The 26,467-nt window shown below is 57.0% G+C and overlaps 3 protein-coding genes across 6 annotated transcripts; 1 reads left to right on the top strand and 2 right to left on the bottom strand.

The window, feature by feature from the left end:
• Window positions 1-2,264: 2,264 nt before the first annotated feature.
• Window positions 2,265-3,562, bottom strand: LOC138061713 (ring finger protein-like). Its single transcript, XM_068914395.1, has one exon. It carries the CDS (start codon window positions 3,418-3,420, stop codon window positions 2,371-2,373), a length of 1,050 nt encoding a protein of 349 aa, XP_068770496.1. The 5' UTR covers window positions 3,421-3,562; the 3' UTR covers window positions 2,265-2,370.
• A 2,630-nt stretch (window positions 3,563-6,192) lies between these two features.
• On the bottom strand, window positions 6,193-24,417 carry NDOR1 (NADPH dependent diflavin oxidoreductase 1). 2 transcript variants are annotated; one of them, XM_068914393.1, is made up of 15 exons: window positions 24,361-24,417; window positions 22,426-22,560; window positions 21,858-21,935; window positions 21,231-21,328; window positions 20,319-20,417; window positions 19,766-19,867; window positions 19,012-19,218; window positions 18,351-18,472; window positions 16,292-16,512; window positions 15,804-15,911; window positions 14,803-14,917; window positions 13,640-13,786; window positions 12,787-12,905; window positions 9,917-10,011; window positions 6,193-6,423 (listed from the first exon to the last, which is right to left on the bottom strand). In XM_068914393.1, the coding sequence occupies exons 2-15, from the start codon at window positions 22,558-22,560 to the stop codon at window positions 6,279-6,281; spliced, it is 1,791 nt and encodes a 596-aa protein (XP_068770494.1). In that variant the 5' UTR covers window positions 24,361-24,417; the 3' UTR covers window positions 6,193-6,278. The 2 variants fall into 2 exon arrangements, with proteins under 2 accessions (XP_068770494.1, XP_009666391.1); XM_009668096.2 differs by lacking the exon at window positions 24,361-24,417 and adding an exon at window positions 23,001-23,209.
• On the top strand, window positions 24,413-25,487 carry TMEM203 (transmembrane protein 203). 3 transcript variants are annotated; one of them, XM_068914396.1, is made up of 2 exons: window positions 24,413-24,466; window positions 24,672-25,487. In XM_068914396.1, exon 2 carries the CDS (start codon window positions 24,720-24,722, stop codon window positions 25,128-25,130), a length of 411 nt encoding a protein of 136 aa, XP_068770497.1. In that variant the 5' UTR covers window positions 24,413-24,466; window positions 24,672-24,719; the 3' UTR covers window positions 25,131-25,487. The 3 variants fall into 3 exon arrangements, with proteins under 3 accessions (XP_068770497.1, XP_068770499.1, XP_068770498.1); XM_068914398.1 differs by having other exon boundaries at window positions 24,416-24,460; XM_068914397.1 differs by having other exon boundaries at window positions 24,437-24,472.
• Window positions 25,488-26,467: the final 980 nt, after the last annotated feature.

Here is a 26,467-nt window from a genome sequence, read left to right on the forward strand (position 1 = left end):
CCCATGACTAAGCTGAGCAAAGGGGCCACGTTGGCACACCAAGGTGGGGCCTAGGCTGGTAAAATCCCGCATGGTTCCCGGAGCAAAGCTTCGTGTCAGAGCCCAGCCCTGGGGAAGTGATTGTGGCCCGTTTCCAGGGCCAGCAGGGCTCTGCCCTCCCTGGCCCTTGGCAGAAGGGCAAGGCCGGGACACTTGGCCACTTGCACAACCCTGTGTGGCTGGCTGTAGGGCAAGGCAGTGTCAGACCAGCCCCTGTGCAGCGGTGCGTTGGGGGCTGAGAGGTGACAGCATGGTGCGGCTTTTTGGTGTGGGCCATGAGCCCAATACACTGAGTCAGGGCCACTTTAGGGCTTTGGCAAGGTGCTTCCAGCGCTGTGCTGCCCAGCATGGGTGGGAGCAAGAGCACAGGAGGAGCTGCACCATGACCTGGGCATTGCCCTGGGCTGGGGTGTGCAGGGCCAGCACATCGCGCCAGGCTGGGATGCGGCCAGCAGCCGCAGCTCTGGGCCGGCCCGCGGAGAGGCCAGTTGCTGGGTAACGAGCGTAGCCCACATCCCTCCTGGCTGCTGAAATATTCATGCCCACCGCAGCCAGCTCCCCCGGCAGCCACGGGCTGCAGCCGAGGCTGCTCGCCGCTGCTCTGGGCCCCCCAGCCGCTGAGAGCCCGGCCACATGCAAGCGAGCCCAGCTTGCCCCTGCGCTGCCATCCCGAGGATCGGCTGACCCTCTTCTGATACTCGGGGGTATCAGAAGGGTTGGCTCCCTCCCAAGCCCTCTCCTTATTGCAGGGGGTCATTTGGGGGCTCCGTTTTAGGGTGTTTCCCTGGCTTCCCATGCACTGCAGCCAGCCTGAGGGGCAGGAGCCATGGTGAGCTGCTGGGGCCTGGCCCTGTGTCCCAGGGCAGCCTGGCACAGCCCCAGCACCATGCTCTGGCACTGGTGGTGCCTGGTGGGGGCTGAGCCCTGGTGTCCTTGTCCGCATGGTGCAGCTTGTCCTGGGGCAGCTTGGGGCTCTGGCTGGCCTGTCCTGCTCAGCGCTGCCAATGCAAATCTCTCGGGGAGCAGAGCAGTATTTGTTCTCTTATCTCCATGCAGGGAAAGGCAAGCAGACGTGTGCAAGGCACAAGCACGGGCTGGCACCGCTTGGGCCTGGGCGCTGGGGAGGCTGCAAGAGCCTGGGTGCTGCGATCAGGGGCAGCACTCTTGCTGTCCTCTCCCAGGGTGGCTTGCGACCACTGTCACCATCCACTCCTTGCATCACAGCTGGGCTGGGTGTAAAGGATGCAACCATCACCTTGCCATTCCTGTGCCCTTGCCACCGTCCGGGCACAGAGGGCAGATGCTCCCCACCAGCGTGGCAATGCCCAGCCAGGCTCTGGCAGGAAGAGCGAAGCCTCAGTTGCGGGTGCCGCGGTCCTGTGCCGGTGCCAGCCGTCGGTGCAGCGTGGGCGTGCTAGAACAAGAGCCCGGCTGTGCCCTGGAGTCACAAGGCTGCCGGCAGCCGGGAGCAGGCTGTGACCCACCACCGCCGTGCAAGCCGTGGCCTGGGCTCCCAGTCAGCTCGTCGTGGCCGTGAGCTGGGGATGCGAGGGCTGGAGGTGTGCGTGAGCGCTTGTGCACACACAGGGGTGTGTGTGAGAGCTGTGAGGAGTAAGGGAGGCTCTGGGGTGTGTGTACAGCAGGACTGGCCCTGAGGAAGCAAGGCTGTGGCTGAGCAGTGCTGGACGCACTCAGCACCCCCCCGGCGTGCCTGTCTCCATCCAGCACGGCACCAAACTCAGCCAGACGCTGCTGCAGTACAAATGCGATTTATATTTTCAGTCTGCAGTGGGAGAGTTAGAGTTATCTGGGCTGGGCGAGAGGGAGGCAGAGGAGGCAGAGCCCCCAGCTCAGCCCTGCTCTGCCAGCCGTGCTCCTCTGGCCTTCCCAGCTCCGCTCCTGTGCCGGCATCAGGACTTTGCTCCTAGAGTGAACAGGGCCGGGGCATTGCCCTGGTCCTGCTTTCGCCTGGAAATACCAAGGCACCATCCATCCTTCAGCTGCTGCGTGCCTGTGGCGCTCGGTGCCCAGTGGGAAAGATGCCTGCCCCTCCAGGCGCTGGGCGCAGGCCATGCGCCAGCTCCGGGGCTGCCTCCCCCACGACCAGCCTCTGGGCCTCCCTCTCCCCAGCTCGCCCGGCTCCTCCGCTGTCTCACCTGCTCTGGGCTCACTGACAGTGGAGAGGTTTCCCAGACACCTGGGTTCACAGGCTGGCTCTCAGGCAGATCAGCTCCACGGAGAGCGAAGGCAGGAGGGCAGTTGCTCCCGCTCCCAGTGGGACAGAGCCCGCTCAGGCCGTTCTCCCTGTGCTCAGCACATCCCGGATGCAGGCTATTTATCGAGGATGAGGAAGAGCAGCACCAGTAGGACGATGGGGAGGAAGATGAGGAGCAGGCTGAGCATCTCGGCCGCCAGCAGCACGGCCAGCAGGACGAGGTAACAGCACCTGCACCGGTGCTCCAGGCGTCCCAACCCGCGGATGAGGCACAGGGGATAGCGCACGCAGGGGAGGCAGCCGAACATGCGGCTCGTGTGGAAGCGCACCTGGAAATGGTGCTCCAGGGCGCCAGCAACGCCCGGACGCCGGGGCGGCAGCGCGGCGGGCCTGGGCGCAGCCTGGGCCGAGGCTGGGGCTGGCTGGGCGTGCAGCAAGAGCAGCTCCTCCTGCAGCTTGCAGATCTCCCACTCCAGCATGGGAGTCTTCTGGCGGCAGATGGGGCAGCGCACGCGCCCGAACTCGGCGCTGCCGGCTGCGTCCATGATGGCGCGGAGGCAGGCGCTGCACAGCACGTGGTTGCAGTTCAGCAGGGCCTGCTTGTGCCGCTCGCCGTCGTAGGGCTCTGTGCAGATGGGGCACTCCTCCTCGCCATCGGTCCCCGCTGCCTGGATGCAGCAGGCTGCCGCCGCGGCCCCCACCTCGCTGCCCGACGTCTCGCCTTCCTCGACGGAGAGGCTCAGGATGGAGCTGGAGGCGCTTTCCAGGCTGGGGGATCCCCCCCAGGACGCTGGGCTCTCCCTGCCTCTGGCCTCCTGGGCCAGCACAGGGCCCGCGGCGTCAGGGGGGACCAGCTCTGCTGGCGGAGAGGCACCGCGGTGGCCGTGGGCAGGCAGCTCATTGGGTCCGCACAGGAGCGGAACCGCTGTGTCCTCCTCTGCCGGGCTCCACCGGCCCCGGGGAGCAGCGGGAGCCTTTCCCAGAAGCGGGGCTAGGTCGCTCCGCTCAACGGCCACCTCCCGGCCCCCCGATCCTGAAGTCCCGCTTGGCGCAGGGTACCGGGGGCTCTCACTCTGCTTCTCGGCACTTCCCTCCACGCCGGCCTCGCGCAGGGGCCTGGGGCCGGGCCCTGCCTCCTCGCCAGCCTGCTCCGGCTCCTGCTCCATGGGGCGTCCGTGGCCTGCAGCACGTCCTGCGAGCCGCGGGGCAGCCAGCTCCCCTCTCCCGGCTGCCCCGGGAGGCCCCCGAGGGCCGAGCGCGGCGACGTGAGTGCTGCTCAGAGGGCAGGAGGTGGCATTCAGTGCTGCTTGCAGTAGGATTTAAAGGCATCAGTGTCTGCCCGGAGTCCTGTCGTCCCTTCGGCATGGTTTCACGCCACCTCCCAGGCTGACGGGTTCGGAGCCCCCAAAGTGCGGTGCTTGCCCATCTCCCTCAGCAATACGCTGCCCCAATTGGGGCATAGCTGTGACCATCCACCAACCGCTCCGTCCTCTTCCTCCTCCTCCCCGGCGCCGCTGCAGTACTGACCTGCCGCAGTCCGGAGGAGAGGGCAACGAGTTGGGTGATGCCAGGCACTCCCGTAGCCCAGTCCCCACGACGGTGAGGACGAAGCTGTGCCAGGCACCTGCCCGGCTGTGCAGGGAGCTCCTGCCTGGATCGGCTGGGGCTGAGCCCTACTCCAACCAGTCTGGTTTGTCAGCTTCTGGAAGCAACTCAAGTGCAGGCAGCCCTGGGCAGCTGGTCTGTGCCCGCACCAATCAGCTCCCACGGGAGCCCAGGGAGGAGCTGGCCCCGCTCACCGCCTCTTCCCCCCTCGCCCGGGGAAGCTCCACAGCGTATTAGCAAAAATCGAGCACACCTCTGCAGTGAACACACCTGACGTCGCTCTCCATAGGGCCCACCAGCACGGACCCCATGCTGCCCCAGGACAGCACGGATCCTGCACCACCGGTGGTACGGCACACCCAGTAGAGACACCCATCCCACTTTCGCTCCGTGAAACCTGGTGCCTCTTCGCCCTGCCTGCTTTCTGTCACTCCTTTCCCTTTGCTTCCTTACCCTACGGATAGCTTGGGTGGTTTATGCTTTTGGGGGAGGCCAGTTCTTCCCCATCCCTCCCCCCGGCTGAGTGATCTCTGCCAGCTGTGCCCCGTCCAGCCAATGCCCCCAGCACCTTGCAGGCCTTTGCGGGAAGAATGTAGCTTGGCTTCGTGCCTGCACGCAAGGGGACATTGTCACCAGCATGAGGACTAACACATAGCTCGGTGCAGCCAGAGACATCACATCCCAGCTCCGTGCTGGCCCTCCAGCTGTGCCCCCACGGCACACGGAAACCTGGCTCACTCTGGCCCAGGTCTGTGGACACAAGGGCAACAGATCTGTCAAGGCAATTCTTTGCAGCAAGGCACCGCTGACTTAGCAACAGGGTGGAGAGAAACCCAAGGAGCACCTTGCTTCCTCCTGGTGCTACAAAAGAAGAACATCTGCCAGTGCCGTAGCTCTAGCAATGCCCTGGAGCGCTGCTCGCCTCACACAGGACCTTGTGATCCAGCATGTGGGAGAGTGGCTGAGTCACAGCCATGGTGTGTCACCACTGTCCCTTCCTGTCCCAGCTTGCTCTCACCCAGCTCCCAGCCCGCCTGGCTGCCAGGGACTGTCCCCGGCTAACTCACGCCAAGGGCCCTAATTGCTATTTACACGGTGGCAAGGATTGGGTGAACTGGGCGAGGAAGGTAGTGGCACCAGCCCCACTGGGGCAGGCTGCAGCACGGGAAGGGCCGGGATTGCTCACTGCTGCTGGAAGGGAAAGGGCTGGGAGGACGCCGGCCCACCCAGCCCTGGCTGGAAGCGGCTGCCCTCACCCAGCCCCAGAGCCCAGAGCCCGCCAGGCTCACACTGTGCAGAGGGAGGCAGGGATCCACACTGTCTCGCGCTGCAGGAGAGAGAACAGGCACGCACCCATGGTGAGGCCAGCAGAGGGACTACCGACCCCCACACTACGTACGCACTTTCTGCTCTGCCACACAGGGGACCCCAAGGAAGGAAGAACAGAGCCTTCGCTCTGGTCTGCAGGATGAGCTAGAGGTTGGGCCCAGCAAAGCTGCAGCTCACAAGTCTTGCCAATAATGCAGAGAATGGGATAACTTAATGGAAACAGTCCCTGGTAACTGGGGAGCTCAGACTTGATCTTCGAGCAGACTCAGGAAGACAAACTGGCAAACTGATAAGGGGATCAAAGCCTTCCTCCTTCTCCATGTCCCCACTAGCCTCAGTCAGTGGAGAGAAGAGGAACAGGTCTGTCAAGGCAGTCTCCTCCAACAAGCAGCGCTGCTGCTGAGTAATACCAGGGTGGAAAGATTCCCAAGCAACAGCTCATTTCCTTTAGGTCCTACCATAAACAATGGCTGCTGCCAATGCCATAGCTCTATCAATACCCGTGGGTGCTGTTCATCCAGCACAGGGACCCTGTGAGCTGGAGCACCCAGGAAGGCAGCTCAGTCCCACACAAGAATCAGCCAGCAGCATCCCATCGCAGAGACCTCTGGTCTCCGCTCCAGTTAGGTCCAGGGCATGGAGAGCTGGACTTTACCTCAACAAATCTGCGCTTACTAGGCCTTCATCTCCCACCATCCCCCTCTGAACGGGGAGGTGCAGTTCATGGGGGATGCTTTTGGCCCTTGCTGCAACAGGATGGACAAGGGCTCTCAGCGTCTGCATCAGGCACGTCCAGCCTGTGGGGACTGTGACCTCACATTCATCAGCACGGGCAGCAGTAATAAGGCTGAGCCTGGCAGAGAGATGGGTTCCTCCTGCCCACTAGACTGGTGAGGGGAACCCTGGCCCCACAGCCATCAGGGAAGAGCTGCTTGAGTAAATCTGCCCCCTCCGCCAAGCCCTGCGCTGTCTCAGATAATCTTGGCCCAAGGAAGATGCCAGAGGCAGATCATTTTGTTGGCTCCTTTATTTAGGCACAGGCTCTCCCATGCAGCTTACAGGGAGGAAGGGGGAAGGCTGAAAGCCAAGATTACGACCAGGTTTCAGACTGGAAGCGCTGGGATCGTTCCAGGGCTGTGAAATACTCCTCAGCTTCGGAGGTTGACAGGCCTCCTTCCGACTGCAACACTGACTGCAGGGCTTCGGCCACTGCTGCTGGCATCTGCTTGGCATTCCTGGAAGAGAGAGCAAGTGCTGTGATGCAGGGCAAGCAGGAAAACTGGGGCTGCATCAGCATCCCCAGTGCTCCACGGAGAACAGCCCTGTCTGTCCCAGCCCAGAGGAGCAGGGGGACCAGCTACTCCTGCTTTAGACCACTGCTGCATCTCACAAACAAGGCAGGAGAGCTGTGGAGCTGGACCACAGCTCCAAAGAGCTGCTTCCAACTCTGCTGCCCGCAAGGCATTGGGATTCAACACCCGTAGCCGCCAAAAAGGGGAGGCAGCAGCTCCAGGAGCCCAAACACTGGCTCCTGCTGCAACAAGGCAGTCGTGTCACTGTGGCCGGAATCCCAGCACCCACCCCAGCCTGCAGAGGCTGCCGCTGAACCAGGGCAAGGGGAACCTGCCTCAGCCGGCAACACTGTCTCCCTGGAACTGAATAAATGACAGGGTTCAAACGGCAGCTAGCACCACTCCCTAGAAAGTGATGCCGTTACCCACACACAGTTTTTAAGTGCTGGCATTTGCAGATTAAGAGGTGGCCTAGGTACCCAGGACCACCCTAGCTTGGTAGCCTTAACTCTGGCCAACATTTTGCCTCATGTCCTATGAGGATCGTTACATGGACACAGACAGGGATCTGAAACGGGGACTGCACAAGTCATAACTTATCCACAGGAGGGCAAGAAACTATTCTTTCATCCCATGGGAAACATTCAATGGAAAACATATCTGGTCCTGAGCGGGATACAAAAGAACGCAGCCGTTTGAGTCCATCCACATGCCTCCTTTCAGGAAATCTGAAATGACTTGTTTTGATGCCGACAATTGTAACCAAAGCTTCAAATCAAAAGAAACGAAGTAAACACGAGTTCTTATGTAGAAAATGCTCAAGTGGGATTCAATCATTCCAAATGCAATTTCTTGTAGAAAACAAGAAATTCAGACTTTTTCCTGGAGAGAGTTTCATTTTGATGGACTGACTGTGCAACAAAATACACCTAAGGAAAAAATTCCCAGGCAGCTCCAACTGGCATGAACACTTGGCAAAGTCCTTGCTGTTCCCCAAGAATAAGGCAGAATTTTGACTTGCATTTGAAGCTGATTAATGTACCAAAATATACAGAAAGCAGGTTTTCTTTTTTTGGAAGGGTTGCACTGCTTCTGACTCAGGCACTGATATGCAAGTGGAAGCTAATACAGCTGGGCTTGCAGTGGAGAACATGTCAAATATCTCTCTTTTGCAAAAATCGAGATGTATTTTTAACATTTTATCCCATGGGCTAGAGGAGCGGGGCACAGCTAAAGACAAGATACAGCCCTGGCTCCCTGGGCCCTGCCCCAGCCAGCAAAACCTGGGGAAGGCAGGAACACTGCACTACAGGGCCCAGGGCCATTTGTCCGCAATACGCAGCCCAAGAGTCAGTTTGCCACCTTTCTCGTAGCATGGCTGAACCTGTGAATTATTTCTAGGAAAAAAGGCCATTTTCAGGTCAACCCCCTGCACCTTCCCTTTCGGCAATCTGTGAAATCCCAGCAGTCAAATGGAAGCTTACAACAGAGGTATGCAGGCCAGGGAGCAGGACTACCACAAACCTGGGCATCTTTATACATGGTATGATCTGTTCCGTAGGGGTGGGAAAGTGTTTGCTGGGAACAGGACAGCCTACTCACGCAACGGAGATGGTCAAAGCTCTGAGATCACATCTGCCTGATCAGGGCTGAGGGCCACCCCAGTGCCAGGGACAAAGACCGTTGGCCACGCTAGGGCCAGTGAGCTGGGTCTCAGGGTAACCTTGACACTGGAAATAGCATCCTTACGGCTACTCCAAAATCCTGCAACAGGAGAAGCCATGTAACCTCTGCTCTTTTCCAGACTCTGAGAAAGAGGAATCATTTCAAATTCCTTGGAAGATCCCACAGCATCTCCAGCATTCAGCACCAGAATGTAGCAAACAGCATGGAAAAGGGTGGTCAGACTGCCAGGGAATTTGGATTGGCACAGGCGGACCCACAGGTCTGCGCAGCATCAGGACACCATGCCAGGGCCCCCAACTGACTGCCCAACAAATGCAGTCTTGGCATTTGGGCTGTGGGTGGAGGTACAACCTTCACATGTTGTCCTTAGTGTAACCTGAGGGAGAAAAACAAACCTGAATCCCAGATCTGTAGGTAGGAATCACAGGTTCGGAATAAGGCCCTCTAGAAGGCCCTGCGATGCAATGAGGCATGTCAGACCAAGCAGCAGCAAAGGATTGAGTTACTGGGCAGTTGGCAGCCTAGCCTCCACACTTCCTGCACAGTAAACAAAAAACCTCCTTCTCCCAGGAATGCAGCGAGGCCAGTCTCACCCTGCGAGGCAGCAGGGAACTTCCCGCTCTCGTGCAGGACAAGCAGGAAAAAGTCTCCTGCAATTAACTGTTCATGTTGACAGCAAGGCACAGCTCAGTGCTTTCCAGGTCACAGGGGTTCAGGACAAACACTATTCCCTGCTTCTCGTGAGCTCAAGGACCCAAAGCATTTCACAACCACATGGCCATGCCCTGGGCAGCAGGCAAGCAGGCCCCCTCCCCACCATATTGGCAAGGACTAAGGCAGGTGGGTTAAGGGACTTGCCGAGTGAAATAGCCACAGAGCCAGGTGCGGTGCTGCAGGCCTCTGCTTCTGACTGCTCCCAGTTTTTAACAGCTAGACACTACTTCTTGGACAACAGTTGGAAATTTCAAACCAGAACAAGGCAGAGGTAAAGCATTTAGCAAATGACTAAGTTCTCAAGGGAGTCAGGCTGCGGTTCAAAGTGGCTCGTCCACGCCTGTCCCAAGAAGGTGCTAAGAGACAGCCAGGATGTGCCAAGGATCCCAAAAGCTATTGCTCAAAAGCCACAGCACAGAGGAGCAGGCCTTGGCTGCATACCACTTTGAAAGCCCCCTGCTCACCTGAGCAGCCACAGGAACCACACAAGCTTTTGTTCCAGTTTCACTAAGCCTCGCCAGACAGGATCTGTATGAAGATGGCCAGAACTCTCCCACATTCACATTTGCCGTGGGTGAGAAGCCAAGGAGCCTACAATCTGAGTGACACCGCCTCTCACTCTCCGCCTCTTCAGTTACCACGTGCCAAGCTGAAGCCCTCAGGGTTTCAGCAATTAGCTACCTTTGGTGTCACAGCCTCATCCAGGACATTCATTTTCACACCAGAACCACTACCCCCAACTTTTCAGGTGCACCCCAGTGATCACTCTGACCCCATTTGTAAGAGACCTGGCTGAGTATGGTGCAGCTACAACCAGCGTGACTGCAGGAACAGCCATGCCCAGGGCTCTGAGGGTCCATGCTGATGGGAGCAGGGCCTTGCAGCCCCACAGAGGACTGCAGGGGTGCAGGGTGTGCTTGTTCTGGACGCTGGGCTGTTGAACTGACCTCCTGGGAGGTGGGATAAGGAAAGGCGCCCAGAGAGCCTGAGCGACGTGCAGCTCTTGTGAGGAGACCTGTGCTTCCAAGGCACTTACCCAGCCAGGTAGACATGAGCGTTCCTGCTGCTCAGCAGCTGCCACACCAGCTTTCGGTTCTCTCGGATGCGGTGCTGAACATACACCTTCTCCTCCTGCAGGGAAACACAGTGATGAACCCACCAGCCCCAGTAGCATCCCCATCACCCACATGCCTGCCTGGCCCTTGGAGCATGGCCCGTTTGTTCCCAGGGGTCATTTCCAGGAGTTCAGGGGAGTACAGCCCCTTCGGAGAGCAGGGGGCACCAGATGCTCAGAGAAGCAGTTGAATCAACTCTTTTGCACAGAGGGGATCCTAAGGCCCCTGGGCAGGTGCACTGGGACAGGTCAGAGGGAGATGGGTACAGCGGTGGGAGCTTTGGTGGGGAAAGCTCCCTGAATGGCTGTTGGGAGAGAGATCCCTTCACTGCTCCCCGTCTGCTACCAGCTCTGGTGAACAGCAAGGATTTGCAAAGCTATGAGCCAGGGTGCCCCTGGGAGCGCTCCTCTCCTCTCCCAGCTCTCTTCCATTCCAACATGGAAAGAAGCAGCCAGGCTCTGTGGACCTCTGTGCTAGGGCTGCACAAGGGCGGGAAGACCCTCCTCCCATGGACCCTTTTGATGCCGGTCCCAGCCCTAGCACCAGCTGGAGGTCTGAAAGGGCAGGAAGCCTCAAGGAACAGCCTCAATCCCATTCCCTGCCCCTGCACTGTGGTTAGAGACTGGATATAAGAGGCTTTTAGCATAGTAGAGAGCAGCTGAGGGAAGTTCCCAAAGGGTTAACCCACAAGACTGTAACCATCCAACCAACTGCCCACAGCCCTGGCTTCTGCCCAAGAGGAACACCATTGCCAATGTGCTTGAATTCACTGCCGGCCTGGATGGCTCCTCTGTGACAAAGGTGACACTGTGATGCAGGCCAGGCCCTCTGCTGCAGGTCTCACCGTGCCAGACTCTGCAAAATGGTGAGCTGAACTGCAAGCCTAGCCTCCACCCCATCTCCTCCTCCCTCCTGTCTAGCCCTAAAGGCAAAAAGACTCTTGCTGGGTTTCAGGCTCCCTCTGAGCTAGTCCAGGGGTGTGCGTGGGCAACACCCCAAACAGCCTTCCACCCTGGCTGTCACAAGAGCTGGTCACCCCACGGTCAGCTGGTCTCACACAGCTACAGCAGTTGTGTTGTAGAAAGACAGAGCCAGGTCACCCCTGAGCATAGCTCTACTGATCTGACTCCAGCCACAGGAGCTGCAGGAGGTAAGCAAGCCCATCACAAGCACCAACACAGCCAGCTGGTAGCTCAGCTTCAGCATCATTAGCGTTAATCAGCTAAGTGCTGACAGAGACTCTGCTGATGAGGCTGGGGCTTTGAGCAGGTCCTTAAATGACCTGTAGCTACCTGGAAACCACAGCACCCCAGATGACAAACTCCGGTCACAGTGTCTCAGCTAAACTCCAATGCATCCTGCTGAGAATTAACAACAGTCGCATTAGGCGGGGATCAGTCTGCACCACTGGGGCACAAGTGATGTGACAGAAGGTCACTACAGAGGTGACCTTACAGAGAGAAGAGGGGAAGCCTGCTCAGCTATGTAGCATCACAGCTCCTGCCAGGCTCTTTGAAAAAGAGTACAAGAAGTACTCAATGGCTTAATATCCACAGCATCCCCCAGAACTGCAGGTACAAGGCCTATAGCAATCACTGCAGCCTAATGCAGCACACGCTACGTGGCTGCACTCCCACTCACCTCCCTGTGCAGCACTGCAAGGGCTCCATGGCAAAAGACCCTCATATCAAACAGCCTTGCCCCATGAAGCAGGCAAAGCACGGAGGCCAGGAGGCACAGACACAAGTCCTGTCCCTGCAGAGTCTGTGAGAGCAGGAGGCGGCTCTGGGGCTGCTCTCCAGATCTGGGTAGCAGCAGGTCCTCCCTTCACTATGTGAACCATCAGAAAAAAAGGCAGAGTAGTCATCCAGCAAACCTCAGCAATGCTGCTCTTGTTAATCAAAGAGTAGGAAAGCTTTTACAGAGAGATTCAATTCATGCTTATAAGTGACCAGATAACAGATGTTGGCTTAAAGTCAATGCGTGCACACATCGAGGAAGAAAGGTCTGGTATAGTTAAGTTACCCGGAAATACCAATTCTCATTGACCATTTTTGGCAGACACCTCTGTTTCAAAGCCATGCTGAGCTTTCAGTGCCAGTGCCAGCACGGGAGAGGGCTAGGCAGTGAAACAGAAATGTCCCAGTTCACTGAGCCTCTCCAGCCAGCAGAAAAAACCCTGTAGCCCAGAGGGAAGAAAGAGGCAGAGGGAGAGCTGCCCAATGAAAACACAGCCTGGGAAAGAAGGGAGAGAGCAAAGGGAGCAGCTGAGGTATTGAGGTGCTCTCACTTCTGGGGAGCTTTCTCCTGTATGGCTAGGGAGAGCTACTATGGAGGTACCAAGGGCCGGGACAGGAGGATAAGCTGCTCAACTTCAGCCAGCACTCAGAGGGATGCAATTGAGAGGGTGGCATTCAACAGAAAAAGGGTATTGTCTGGTGACCCCTCCTGGGAGGCTTGGGAGCCTTTTATCACTCACGTGTTCCAGCTAAACAAAGCTGACTAACACCCTCTCTGCTCTGGCGCTTGCTAGCCTGTCCCAGTGACCTTCCCAGCTCAACTGAGCCAGTTCGTGCCCAGCTGGGCAGCAGCACTGTGCTCCTGGTGGAGATCCCTGGCTTGCACCCCAGCAGGACCACAGTAGCGTGAGGGAGTACGGCGACCACCATGCCATCCCAGCAGTTCCTTCACAGGCCATGCCAATGGGCAGAGGGGCCCAGAAACACTGGCAGCGCCCTGTCAGTGCTGCCTGGGCTGTTTCCATGTACATCCTTCTCCTCCGGGAACTAACCTGGTCCCTGGAGAAGGCCGTAAAAAGCGTCAGGAAGCCCTTTGTCACCAGCTCTTCCCACTCCAACTGGCAGTAGAAGTCCTTGGATTTCTGTCGGCAGCCAAAGAATAAGCAGTTCCCTGCGGAGAGCAGACCAAAAGGGCCATGCTGGGATGGATCACATGCCCCACAAGGGCTGGGGAGCGTCGGTGTCCTCAGCATCCATAGGCAGAACTCCAAGGCCAGCTCTCACCTAACACTCCTGGCTGATAGCCCTGGCCAGGGAAGAGCCAGGAGGGCTCAAGAACCACGTAAGCTTGAAGCCAGGTGGCCTGTGGCAATCTTAGGTCCCCTGTGGGGAGGGCAAGCAAGAACTGTGGGGTACATAGAGCAGGGACAGCTGGCCCCAGGGCTGCACGTTCACCTCTGTCAGCCCATTCTCAGCTTCCGGCTGACACCTGCAGCTGAGCTGGGGGAAAGCAGGATGGGACAAGGGCAGGCAGAGGACTGATTCTTTGTCCAGCAGAAGATGAGCTTTACAACCCTTCTCTGCTTACAGAGAGTCAAGAAAGAGCCTCTGCAGAGCTTGCAACTGAATGCTAGGCCCTACCCTGACCCAGGGGACAGCCTTGCAACACAGCCTGTGAATAACCACATGGCTCGCACACACCAGGCTCTGGTGCTTGCCTCCTCCAGAGCCCACATACCTGTGGTCTGTCCTGTAACAGTTGAGCTGAGCTTGCTCCCACTTAACCACAGCAGAGCCTGTGCCTGTCCAAAGCCTCAGGAGCCCCCCAATCCTTCCTTTGTGTATGCTGAACAAGCTGCCTGCAGCAAGAGGCACCCCAGAGTCCCTACAAGGATCCTCCCTCACCTCTCCGTCCCTGTGCTACACGCTCCTGTATTGCTGCTCGGAAAGGTGCCACTCCTGTGCCAGGGCCAATCATGATCACAGGGGTGTCAGGGTCAACCGGGAACTTCATTCCTCCTTTCTTCACCCAAAGAGGCACCCGGACATCTCCTGCAAAACAAACAGACTGACTAGCATTGCTCCATGACCACTGTACCCATAACATACCCTGCAGAGGGCACTGCCTAGGCCAGCCCAAAGCTATGCCAGGCTCCAGCTGTTCCACAGCGCTCCAGAAATATGGACTGTGCCTGGCTTAACATCACCTCAGCATCAAGGCACTCACGCGGCAATATCACACTATGTGCGTGTGAAAAGCCTTTCAGCTGTCCCAGCAAGTGCTTTGTCACTGTGCAAAGCACTTAAGTGAATCCCAGAGCAAGGCAGAAGTACCACAGCACTGTGGGACAGCCCCCTCCTCACACAGATACTGGGCACCATGAAAGACAGCAGCGGAGGTAAGCAGAGATCTCTACCTGGCTATCATGCAAGGGAGCCAAAGGAGAGGTGAAGATCCCCATCTAGGTACTCTAAGAAGACCCAGTCATGCCCTGGAGTCATACAGATCAATCCCCTGCTATCCTGCAGCAGGGAGACCCTGTGAGCTTATCACACTTGCGAGGGGACCCAGCTGCCGGGGTTCCATGATTAGAGTGGCACACAGAGGCTTAGAGGGACAGCACAGATGTGCTCAAAGGAATCACCATTCTTCCTGGAGCTGGTGCTATGGGGCTGGAGGTGTCCAGCAACCAGAACATTACTAGCTCCAGGATGCCAGGAGCAGCCAACTGTGGGGACAGCAAGGCACACTGGCACTGGGAGCAGGCCGGTCGGGCAGCTGGGTGAAAACCAGGCATGCAGGGTGTTCAGGGCAGGCTGGGGAGAGGCAAAGGCATGCTGTGCTCTGAAGAGCATGGGAGCAGTGAGGAAGGACAGCTACTGTGAGTTCAGCCGTCCTGACCAGCTGTTTTGCTCCATTTCCCTGCAGCAGTGGTGCTCCACCTAAGGTCCAGGCAGCTCAGCTGCATGGCTAATACACACAGAGCTCCACCATCGTCCCCAGGGATCAGCACTGTGCTTTGCGGCCAGTGCACAGAGCCCTCCACATAGTCCAAGCAACTTGTTACCATGTTGTGGGTTGAGGGAAGCCAACCAGGTAGAGCAAAGACCACGGCGGGGTTTGCTGAGCCGCGTCTTGTACTGCACTACTGCCATGAGGATCTGGATCCGGTTGGGGTGAGCCTGTGTGCAGACAGGAACCATGAGAAATGAAGACATCCAGGATAAAAAAAAATACAGGCTACAGCAGAGCACCAGAGTGGCAAGAGTCCATCCCTACATGGAAGGCAACTTCTCATGTGTCACCAACGACTAGAGACAAGGTGTCAGCCTGCAGGCAGGGAGCAGATCCAGGAGGAGCGGGACAGGCCAGACACAGCGCAGCTCTGCAGGAAAAGTCCAATGACTCTTCCAGGAATAGCTCCTGTGCTGAGCTCCCAGCGGAAACCTCACCTGAAATGGCTGCTTGGACACATAAGTAGGTACATCCTTGCTCAAAGCCTTTCCACTGGGGAAAGGGGCTTTCCCAGAGAAGCATCGCGGCAGGAATGCTCTGCACAGCTGGCAAGGCAGACAGAGACAGTCCAACCCAAGAGACCTCTGGGGAGGGAAAACCCAGTGGGGTGCTTGGGCTGACGTCTGCCAAGCCGCCAGGGCCAGGTCCCCCTGCCACCTCCTGGCAGCAACAGGAAACAACACTACCTCAGCCTTCCCATGGCCACATGGTGCAGGGACGCTCCCAGCCTCCATGGCAACACGTCCCACAGCTCCACAGGACGAGGACCCCAGGCCTCTGCAGCATGCCTTACCAGCCCCCAGCACTTGCAGGGCCGCAGGAGGGCAAATGCCCTAAGTCAGAGGCTGGCCACGGCGCAGCAGTTAACATCCAGTACGTCAGCATGCTGCAGGCTCAAAGCAGAGTGGGTTTTTGGGTGTGCTGTGGGTGTTCACAGGGCCTGGGAGTATATCCTGAACATCTGCAGCATGCACATCACAAGCTGTTAGGCCAGGGCCTGCCAGGACCTCAGTTCAGTGCCTGACATTAGATCTGGAATGACCGAGCTCTTACCAGCATGGAGGAGGCGATGGAGAAGGCGCGGGGTCTGATGCGAGGAATGAGGTCCAGCAGATATTCGGGTGGAATGGCGCATGTGGTGTGAGGGAAATCCCAAAGGGCCTGGCAAAGTCAAGCAGAGATTAGAACTGGTGCAGCCCTGCCTGCTCTTCAGGGTGGCACAGGCTCCCCTCCACTGCTTTACCACACTGCCCACGCCACTCGACCGAAGGCATCACACCAGGTGCGTCCAAGCACCAACTTATGGACCACCGCCCTCCCCTTGTCCCCAGGATCCTGCACACAGCAGTTCCCAGGCTGCAGCACAGGGCCTACCGCAGAGCCCAAGGATTTGGCCCAAGGTCTTCACCACCAGTGGCAATCTGAGGAAACTTCAGAAAATGGGTGAAGTAAATTACGTTCCCTAGTCAATAAACATCTTGGTGCTTTACCCCAAGACACAGCCCTCACTGTGTAGGTTTGCCATGCTCCCCCAGCTCTACCTCGAGAGTGGTCCTGCGAGGTCGATTACAGTAGCTGTACAGCTCTTCCTGGCCCTGTGCAGAGCTGAACTCCTGCAGCTTCTCCCGCTCCAGTTCATTTGTAGAGAAGTAGGACAAGAGCTCGAAGAAGGAGCGCCGGGGCACACAGGAGATGTCAAGATAATGGGTAACCAGGTGCCGGATGGTACAGGGCTGTGGCAAGAGGTCAGGGAGGGCTGTGCCTGCAAGGCAAAGCACCAGGGAGAGGTCAGGGCCAGCTCCCAGCCAGGACAGCCGAGCACAGCCTGCCTGCTGCCCCTGTGGCTCTGGTACTCCCCAGGTGCCCAAAGCAAGGGCAGCCCTGCTGTTTCAGAGCACTTGCACATCATGGGAAGGTACTAGTGGAGCTGACTTGAACCACCACCATCCCTGCAAGCCCACTGGCTTGTGAAAGAGAAATCTGGCAGGGTCGAACAGAGAACAGTCCCTTACTGTATGTAAGTGCTTCCGGACACTGCCTCATACATACGGGTCCCACCTTGCTCGCATACCCTGCAGTGGAAATAACTAGCAATGTCCTGGGTGTAAGGCCTGTCCGTGTTTCCCACTTCCCCCAAGAATATGCACAACAGTCTGAACTTCTCTTGGGTTTGCTTGCTAGACCAAAATCCCAGCACTGCTGGACATGAGAGAGAGAGAAGGAGGGAAGGGAAGACGCGCTGTCTCGGAGGGTCAGTCACTCTGGGTCAAGTAGCAGATGTCTGCTGCAAATTGTAGGAGCATTGAGAACATCTCTACATGCAGCAGCAGACACTAGGAAGAATGGGAAGAGCCCTGGGTACTGCTACCTCAACGAGGACCGAAGAACTGCCTGAATTTGGCATCTGACTAATTAAACCAAACTGATGTGCCAACATGTTTTACAGCCTGATGGATTCCACGCTGATCTGGAGATGCATTAATCAAGATATGTGATTCTTCAGGAGAAGCAGATCCCTGCAGGTGGGTCGAAATACTAGAGTGGCAATGCTGGGATAGATCAGGATCAAAAATGTTCAGAGGTAGTGGGAATGGAGCTCTGGCATCCTGGAGACAGATAAGTCCCTCCCTATTGTAGTGGCTTGGACACTTCCTAGGCCACAGAAGCCCATCCCACAGCACTTTCCAGCTTCAGCTGGCATCAAGCAGAGGAGTTGGTGGTTAATCTGTGTCCTCTGCAAGGTCCAAGACTTCTCCTTTCTTGGTACAGGCCGCACCAGGGAGACCAGTATCAAGTGATCCATGCGCTCTCCCTGTATGAGCAAAAAGTGTTTGATGCTGAAGATGTCTGATGTGTTCCCCCATTCCTGGAGGCAATCAGAAAAGGAGGAAGCATATCAGGGCACAAGTCAGAGCCTCATAACGTCAGGAAAAGGAATGAAGTTTTCCAGCAGATATCATGGTGAGTCACTCTCTTCCTGCCATCTTTGATTGTGATCTCTGTGGGATTCCATTTCCCAGTCAGTCTGGACAGTGCTCAACCAGGGAGGGGACGGACACTTGGGAGAAGAGAGAAGACTCTCCTGGCATCAGGCAGATTGCAGAGCCATGGCAGTGCCTGGCAAGGGAATCGTGGGTGCCTCCAAAGGGTTTCTCCACTTATTGGTGCCAGTGTGCGGCTGCAGAAGTAACTGCAGTAGGTCTCTGGGGCACAGGTATAGTGGGGAGGCCAACACACACAGAGTAAGGAAGCACAGGTAGAGGACAGCAGCCTGAGCAACCCGACTTGGGTCTTGGCCTGCGAACCTCCATGCTCTGGGCTGGTGATGTGGAGACACAAGGCATGGGTGATGCCCAGACACAGCTGGGTTCCTCCCATGAATCGCACTGGCCCTAACATGGGATCCCCACAGACAAAGAGCTGGGAGGGAAGGAGACCCTCAGCACAGCAAGACAGGCGGATGTCCTCTATTCATCAGTCACTCCCCACTCCTCATTTACCAAGACCAAAACATTAAAAGCAGAGCTCCAAGTTGGGCCAGAGCTCAGTGGGCTGCTCCAACCCAGTAGGGAAGGGAAAGGAGCAGTCAGAAGGACCTACTGGGCTCTGAGGGCTTCAGCACAAAGTGTCTGTCTGGATCCAGGTGCAGAAGCTGGCAGAACTGCTGCACGTCTTCGGGGGAGTTCTGGGGCTGGATCATCACCACGTCTCCTGCGCTGAATCTGCAGATACAGCAGGACCTGTTGAGCATAGCCACAGGGCAGGCCTGTGGGCAGAGCACTGGGACCAGTATCCAAACTTAGCAAAAAATGCAGTGTCACTAACATTATGCTCTTTGACTTAACAAGGTAAAGAGAACTGGCCCATGGGCACAACCCACACTGTGTCATACAGCCCACCATGTCTTTGCCATGGGGGTAAACAGCGCAGCAGGGACGCAACCATGGAAAACAGGCTGCAGCCTCAGACATTGCTGAAGGAGGGGAGTGGAAGGGGAAGGAAGCTATGGGATACCTGACTCCCCTTCACCAGGGTAGTACGAACACAGACCTGTGGCAGATTGGGAAGCAGCAGATCGTCCCTCATAACAAAAGGGGCAGAGGGATCCTGCAGAAGCCAAGGTCAGGTCAGCCAGACACCCTGCAAGGCCAGGACCCCAAAGATCAGCAGGGAAGGACAGCACAGCTCCTGCATCAAACCATGGCAGGAGGCGGCAGCTTCCCACATAGCAAAACTTGGGGGAAGCCAGGAAAATGCTCACGTGATCCCTGAGCCCGTGACATCAAATTCAATGAGCCGGACATCCTGGAAATGGGATTCTGCTGTGACCCGCTGATTGGCCACCATCCGAGCAGCAAAGGGATGCAGTTCAGAGGGAACAGCCCTGGGTGCTGTTGGCTGGAGCAGGCCATCATCAAAGCATGAGGAGTCCTCAGCCAGGTAGTGCAGGGTGTACTTTGGGGGCAGGCTGTGGGGAAGACAGAAGTTGAATACAGTAACCTCCCTGCCATAGCTCTTCTGCTGCCTCAGGTCTACAGGCTAGTGCCAGGGGAGAGGCCCTGAAGTATCCCACAATATCCACCACCCATGTTCCCTGACCCTTGGAGCTGATACATGGTAAGAGAACACAACTCAGCCAGACTGCCAGAAGAAAGAGATAGGCAATCCTGAAGGCATCAGAGCAGGCAGAGCTAAGCTGACTGGGCAAACACTCTCCACAAGTCGGCCAAGCACAGGGGCATATCGGGACAGTGAGGTGTGCAGAACCCTGCCAGGGCAGCTAACATCCACCAAAGGCACAAGGGCATACTCCATCTAGAGGGAGAAGATGGACCACCCAAGGCCAAAGTCTAAAGGATACTTGAGACACTGAGAGCTGTGTGGGGAGGTTTCCTGGTGAAAGCAGAGCGTATCTCCACCTTGGAAGCAGCCAAGAAATCAGGGCATTCCACATCAGCCAGCTCCCAGGGGGGCTGGAAAGCTGTCAACACTTTCGGTTCACCATCTGCACTCACCGCACATCTGGACTGATGATCTCAAGGCCAGGAGGGAGAGGATACAAGGTGAGGATCTTGTCCCATAAGTCCAGGAGCCATGGATCAACCACTGCATCTGGCCTGCGAGGGGGAGATCCAGGCTGCAGCAGCTCCCACCACCTCTCCACGCTCAAAGGCTGTTACCTCTGCAGCCTGCACTGGAGCCGTCATGGTAGAAGGACACTGCAGTGCCATGTACCACTATGGCTCTGCACCCTCATCCTGCCAGCCTGACATTTCCCACTGCACATGGACAATGCTAGACTGCCCCCTGGGGAAACCTGCTTCTGCTGCCTTTTACCAGCACAGACAGTAACTGCATGCTGTTCCCCTTCCAGATTCAGACCAGTGCCTCTCTCAGCTGCTCTCAGCACTCACCTGCCCTCTGGGGCACAACCACTGATATCTGAACAGAACAGCCAATCCACTAAGATCGTGCAATTGCAATCACTGACACCTCAAGCCCAAATACAGCTTCCGACATGTGACCCAGGGCTCTCCCTCCTGCCATCCGTCCACACCGGGCTCTTACCCTAAGTCATGCTGGTCATCTCCCAACGCCACTGGCAACAGAGGGCTGCCCCCAAGCTGTAGCACCCGTTTGTGCAGCTTCTTCGCAACAAAATTAAACCTGAGCAAAGAATAATTGCAGCTGTAATGGGCAGTGCTCCTCCCACACGACAGCAGACACGGGTTACATGAGCCCACATGCTGCCAGGGCCATGCTGGAGCAGCACAGAGGCAGGTCCAGCCATCTGCAGCACACACAAGCTGGCCTTATGCCCTGCCCACCCCAGCCCATGCCGGGACAGCTCAGAGAAGCAGCTGGCTGCCGCTTGTTGGGCAAAACAGGCTCCTTAGGACTCAAGCAGGGGGACTGAAGCAGGGTCCAGCTTCCTTTCAGAGCAGCTTGCACCCCAGACAAAAAAATACTTCCTTCCCTCTAGCCTCCCCTTTACCGCACCACTCCCCTTTACTGCACCATTCACTTGCACTCCTGTCCTATCTCACAGCAGCCCTGCAGGGCACACAGGAGCAATCTTTTGGGATTGGATGCCACCTAAAACTCTGTGTTTGGTGACTCCTGTTGGCTGGGCCCACTGAAACTACTGCTTTCTTGGGATACAAAGAGAGTACTGCATGACTGCAAGACCTGGCTGGGCAACAGTGTCTGAGATGCTCCAGCAAAGCATCTGCTTGAAGAGGTTGGGAGGAGAGAAACAGGTAGCAGCCCAATTCGGGGGGTCTAGCAGGAACATGAGCTCATAAGGCAAGGATTTTTAAGGACGGTGGGAATTTCACCTTGTCCAAGCTGCTGCTCTAGAGCCAGACCTCTGTCTCCCTCTGCCCCCTCCGTTCCCCAGGCACTCTGCTGTTGCTTGCAGCCAGAGTTGTGAGGATGTGCTGTTGCAGGGCAGGCAAAGAGCCAAGGAGATCTGCTTACTTGGGATAGGAGGAGTCTCCGAGGCCCAGCACAGCATAGTCCATCTGGCACAGGGAACTGGGCGGCAGGTTCTTCCGGAACAGAAACCGCCAGAACATCTATAAAGGAGCACGGCTGGGGAGTCATACTGCTGCGGCAAGGACACCTTCCCTCAGTGACCCCCACTTCCACTCTTCCACAGGGTCCCTCCTGCCGAGTCCTGACAGGGCAGGGAGCACAGCCTGGCAGCTTCCTCTGCTGAGTATGTCTGTTCAGCCAGTGGCTGTAACCTTAGAGTGCCTTATTCTACAAAAGCAATCCCTGAAGCTAGCTGCTAGTGCTACCTGCCAGAAAGATGATGCCCTGTGAGGTCTCCACAAATCTGAGGCTCTTGCTAAGGCAGGGGCTCCTCTTAGCTGTTAAGCTGCTGAAATCTCACCATCTTTGCTGTTCACATCCCACCAGCAACAGGAGATGCTTCTCAGCCCCACTCAGTGAGCCAGCATCCACCTGACATTACCCTGCAAGGATGACTGGTGTTGTTTCAAAGCCTCCAACTCCAAGAAATCCATAACTGAAGCTGCTCAGGAGTAAATCCAGTCATAGGACCAGATCCATAAAAGCAACATAGACTGGAATGCATCCTACCTTCATGTTGTCAGGTGGGTCGCCCTGGCCCGTGGTTGCACACACAAATACCACCAACAGCTCATTGATGAGGTTCGCCTGTGCACAGACAAGCATAGAAAGGTGCACTCAGGTCAGCAGCCTACAAACATATGCCCCTAGCTAGCCAGACCCAGCTGATCATGTTAGATTCAGTTCATGGACAGACCACGCTTGGCATAAACCCACAGCCCCCGCATGGCACATCCTCCTCTGACAACACTGTACAGTCATCTGCTCCCCACACACACTGCCTGCAGCAAGAGATCGTTGGTGCTCCTTGCCTTGTAGGAAGTGCGCTTGATGAAACACTGGATAAGGCTGGGCATCTGTCATCTAACAGTGATTGTATCCCAAGAGTCACTGCTCAGTTTTCACATTTTCAGCTGAGTTAAGCACAAGCTGCCCTCAGGGAGGACAGAGAGGCATGATCTTATGAAATATAGGAGGTCATAGCAAGGGTGGGAGATGTCTGAGCCCTAGAAATGGGATTGGTAGAGATGGAGCAAGACTAGAACTGCCTGGGGCACCTCTCTGCATCACCACTCACCACATCATAGCTGTCCAGTGCCTCCACTCTGCACTGAAAGTGGCGTCGTTTGGCTTCTCTGCCAATTCTCTCAGCTGTGTCCTGAGCTGTCCCAGTCTGGCTGCCAAAAAGAACGAGGAGAGTCCGTTCTGCCATCTGAAAGAGAAAGTACCAAAGAAATCATCAAGAGGGGACTTAAGGCAAGGTAAGGGAAGGTAACGCTGGACTTCTCTCTGCTCTGGGCTAGCAGTCACCCTGAAACCTACCCAGGCTTCAAAGGAGTTCTGGTAGCTTTTTAATCAAGTGTACTTTGGGGGAAAGACACTGCATACTTTGGCAAACAGCAAGGACGGAGATAGTCTAATAGTTCAATGAAAAGGTCAGGATTCAAGCCTCCTGGGCTCTCTTTCCATCCTCAGAGAGCACTGAGTAGGTGACACCCTCTTCACCCAGCATCCTTGTCTGTAGGAGCAGGAGTGACAGTACTTGGACAGTCCTTGTCCTTGCTGCCAGGGCAAAGGGAGGGGGATGAGTTGGGGGTATAAAATCCAAGGACAGTGTTTCACATTCTAGCTCATTTTAGCTGGCCTCCCCACCTGCGGTCAGTACATCCTTGGAATCAGTCTTCAGGTTTCCCATTTTAACACATCTGTTTCCCCTAATGCCATGAGACCTGACAGCCGAGGAGGGGAGGCAGGCAGGAGCAGAGCCTGGGAGCTCAGTTTGACTAGACACGGTGCTCTCAACTGCAGGAGAAGACGCCTCCTGTGCTGCTCTCACCCAGCAACAAGGGGCCTAGGTATTACTGGAAATCACAGCACAGAGGAAATTCAACCCAGCAGGATGCCAGAGCCGCAAATTTACCGCACCCCTACGGGGAATGTGTACCACTTCCAGAAAAGCTGCTGATAAAAACTAAGGAGGGGACACTACTGGCCTTTCTACGGACCAATTCCTGCAGAGGGGCTGCAGCTCCAAGGGACCTTCCCCTTGCCCAGAGCCGAATGGATTTTTCCAGAAGAGCTGGCACATCCTATGTGCCCTTCTGGACATGCACACTGCTCGCTCAGCTCCAGGAACAGAACTGCTTTTCCCTGTGCACGTCTCTGCCACAACCGCCCACTGAGGAGAGGCAGGTCCCCCATCACCCCAGCTTCAGGGTCCCTCGGGGCGCTGCCCTTCGCAGCGGGAGGCAGACCCTACCGCCAACAAGCAGCGCCCGCAGGGGCCCGAGCCAGCTCCCAGCCCTGGGGGGAGGGAGGCCACCCTGCATGGGGGACCTCTGCCACAGGGTGACCGCCCCGGTCTGGGGAGCCCCGGGGTCTTCGGTGGGCAGCATCGGCCACCGCTCACCCAGCCTGGGGGCTCCTGAGGGCCAAGGGGGCTGGAGAAGGGGCACCTGTGGGAGGGGGGAACACCCTAGGGGAGGGAAAACCTCAGGGGGGCACCGAGGGAAGGGGGAGACGCCCCAGGGAGGGGGGGCACCGAGGGAAGGGGGGGCGCCCCGGGGGGGGGAACTGAGGGAAGGGGGAGACGCCCCAGGGAGGGGGGGCACCGAGGGAAGGGGGGGCGCCCCGGGGGGGGGAACTGAGGGAAGAAGGGGGCGCCCCGGGGAAGGGGCACCGAAGGAAGGGGGGCACCGAGGGAAGAGGGGGCGCCCCGGGGGGGGGCACCGAGGGAAGGGGCGCCCCGGGGGGGGGCACCCCGGTGCCGATCCCTGCGAGCGGAGAGGCGGTGGTTGCCGGGGAGGGACAGCGAGGACCGGGGAAGGCCCGGCGGGGCCCCAGCAGCGACTCCCAAAGCACCGCACCACCCGGCCAGGCGGCTCCGGGACGGGACGGGACGGGACGGGGCGGGGCGCCCGGCCCGGCTCGGCTCGGCTCGGCTCGGCTCGGCCCGGCCCGGCCCGGCCCGGCTCGGCTCGGCCCGGCCCGGCCCCGGGGCCGCGGCACCCACCGTGCGCCCGGCATCGCCGCCTCCGCTTCCGCCGACGTCATCAGCCGCCGCCGGGGCTGGCGCGACCTGCCGGCGGGGCGGCGGCTGATGGGCGGCGCGGGCGCGGGTGCGGGTGCGCGGCGGCGGCGGCGGGGCCTGGAGGGCCGGCTCGGGGACCTAAGGCCGGGGGCTGGGTCAGGGGCCGGGGCTGGGCCGGGACCGCGCCGGGGGCGGCGGGGTGGGTCGGAGGCCGGGCCGGGCCGGGGTTGCAGGGCCGGGCCCGGGCTGCGGGGTGCTGACGGCATGACGGGCTGACGCTGTCCCCCCGGCAGGGCCCGTGTGCCCGCGGTGGCGGTGGGCCAGGCCGGGCCCCCGGGAAGATGCTGTTTTCCCTGCGTGAGCTGGTGCAATGGCTGGGCTTTGCCACCTTCGAGATCTTCCTGCACCTCCTGGCTCTCCTGGTCTTCTCCGTGCTTCTCGTCCTGAAGGTGGACAGCGAAGGCTCGATGCTCTCCTGGTGGACTGTGTTCATCCCCTTCTTCGCCGCCGACGGCCTCAGCACTTACTTCACCACCATTGTCTCCGTGCGGCTCTTCCAGGACGGAGAGAAGCGCCTGGCCGTGCTGCGCCTCTTCTGGATCCTCACCATCCTGAGCCTGAAGTTTGTTTTTGAGATGCTCCTGTGTCAGAAGCTGGTGGAGCACACCCGGGAGCTCTGGTATGGGCTCATCATGTCACCCGTCTTCATCCTCCTCCAGCTGCTCATGATCCGAGCCTGCCGGGTGAACTGATACCGAGGGAAAGGCTCCCAAATGACTGCCTCTTACCCTGGATAGAGCTTTGCCTGAGCCACCAGGGAGCCCTGAGCTCCAAGTTTGCTAAGTTGGGCTTTTGCCCTTTTTTTGTTTTTGTACAGAGTGATATTGGTTGTTAGGTTATGCAGGTCTGGTGTTATGAGAAGAGAGTTTGTAATCAACCAGATTACGTTATTATGTTGTATAGCTCAGCATTTCTTCAAAAGATCTTTTTTATACAGCGCCATTGATTTCAGGTTCACTCAGCTCTTGATGTTAATGTTAATATATCCTGATATGCAAGCACTGTTTGATATGCCAGTTAATTTAAAATAAAAATGTACAGATAGTGTAGTTTTATTTATACAACTCTTTTTCCCTGGAAAGTATATGTAGTTGAAACTGCTGCCTGGAGAATAAGAATTATTTGGAGGTTAGTTGTTGTAGATATCCTTGTAAAACTCAAATGGCTACTAGCCTTAAACAATGAAGCTGTTATCTTGCTTGCCCTGACCAGTCTGAGGCCATGGTTTTAACAACGTGTTTTCTTCAGCGACAATCCTAGTGTAATGTATTCCCGTTTTTTCCTCTCATTTCCCTGAGCAATACTTCATGCCTTCACATTGCCAGCAAGATTTTCTGTGCGGTTGTACTGTGAGCCAGAGGGCACTGATGTCTATTTTGGAACAGAAGTATATATTTTTTTCTTTGTATTTCAGATCTATTCCCAAAATATAAAGGTGTTGGGAGGGCAAAGTATAAGAGCAGGAGCATGAAGAGCTGCTTCTGAAGGTGGGCTCTCACTGAATCACAGCTTTTGTGTGAAACACTGTCCTCAAATATCTAGAAATGACCCACCGTAAATGGGGGTAGTTTAGTCTTTCTAGGGGAAATAGAGATCAGCAAGTTATTGTTAGGTTCACAACGAACCCCCATTGCAAAAGACACTTTAGTATCATTTAGCTCCGACCGTGAGGATATTCAGGGCTATAGATCTGTCTCTTACCTATCTATGAGACATTGAACGTTACTTTGGTGCCCAGGTCCAGAGGACTGTTCTCCTTTTGACAATGGATTTTAGAGACCTCTGTACTATAATGATGACGACTATCGGAAAACACCTCCCAGCAGTCATGGGCTTCCTTTCCAACCTCAGCAGTGCTCTGTGACCCACCCCTGTCTTTGCCCCATCTACCTAGCTACTGGTATCATCATGTGTTCTCTGCTGCTCTCAGGTTTACATTTCATGGAGATAGGATCTTGAAATGGAGAACTGCTGCATACACCACTCAAGTTCAGGAGATGAGGTGGGATGTAACCAGCAGAGCATGCAT

This window comes from Struthio camelus, chromosome 20 (genome assembly GCF_040807025.1).
Source record: "Struthio camelus isolate bStrCam1 chromosome 20, bStrCam1.hap1, whole genome shotgun sequence".
In the NCBI taxonomy this organism is placed as follows: Eukaryota; Metazoa; Chordata; class Aves; order Struthioniformes; family Struthionidae; genus Struthio; species Struthio camelus.

What these genes read in the sequence shown, in the direction of transcription:
- TMEM203 (XM_068914396.1), top strand. Translation starts at nt 24,720, where the DNA reads ATGCTGTTTTCCCTGCGTGAGCTGGTGCAATGGCTGGGCTTTGCCACC.
- NDOR1 (XM_068914393.1), bottom strand. Translation starts at nt 22,560, where the DNA reads ATGGCAGAACGGACTCTCCTCGTTCTTTTTGGCAGCCAGACTGGGACA. An exon ending in GCTGAAGCCCTCAGAGCCCA is followed by an intron (nt 16,513 to 18,350) that starts GTAGGTCCTTCT and finishes TTTGCCTTGCAG; the next exon opens with GCACAGCCCTCCCTGACCTC. An exon ending in CTCGCAGGACCACTCTCGAG is followed by an intron (nt 15,912 to 16,291) that starts GTAGAGCTGGGG and finishes TGACTTTGCCAG; the next exon opens with GCCCTTTGGGATTTCCCTCA.
- LOC138061713 (XM_068914395.1), bottom strand. Translation starts at nt 3,420, where the DNA reads ATGGAGCAGGAGCCGGAGCAGGCTGGCGAGGAGGCAGGGCCCGGCCCC.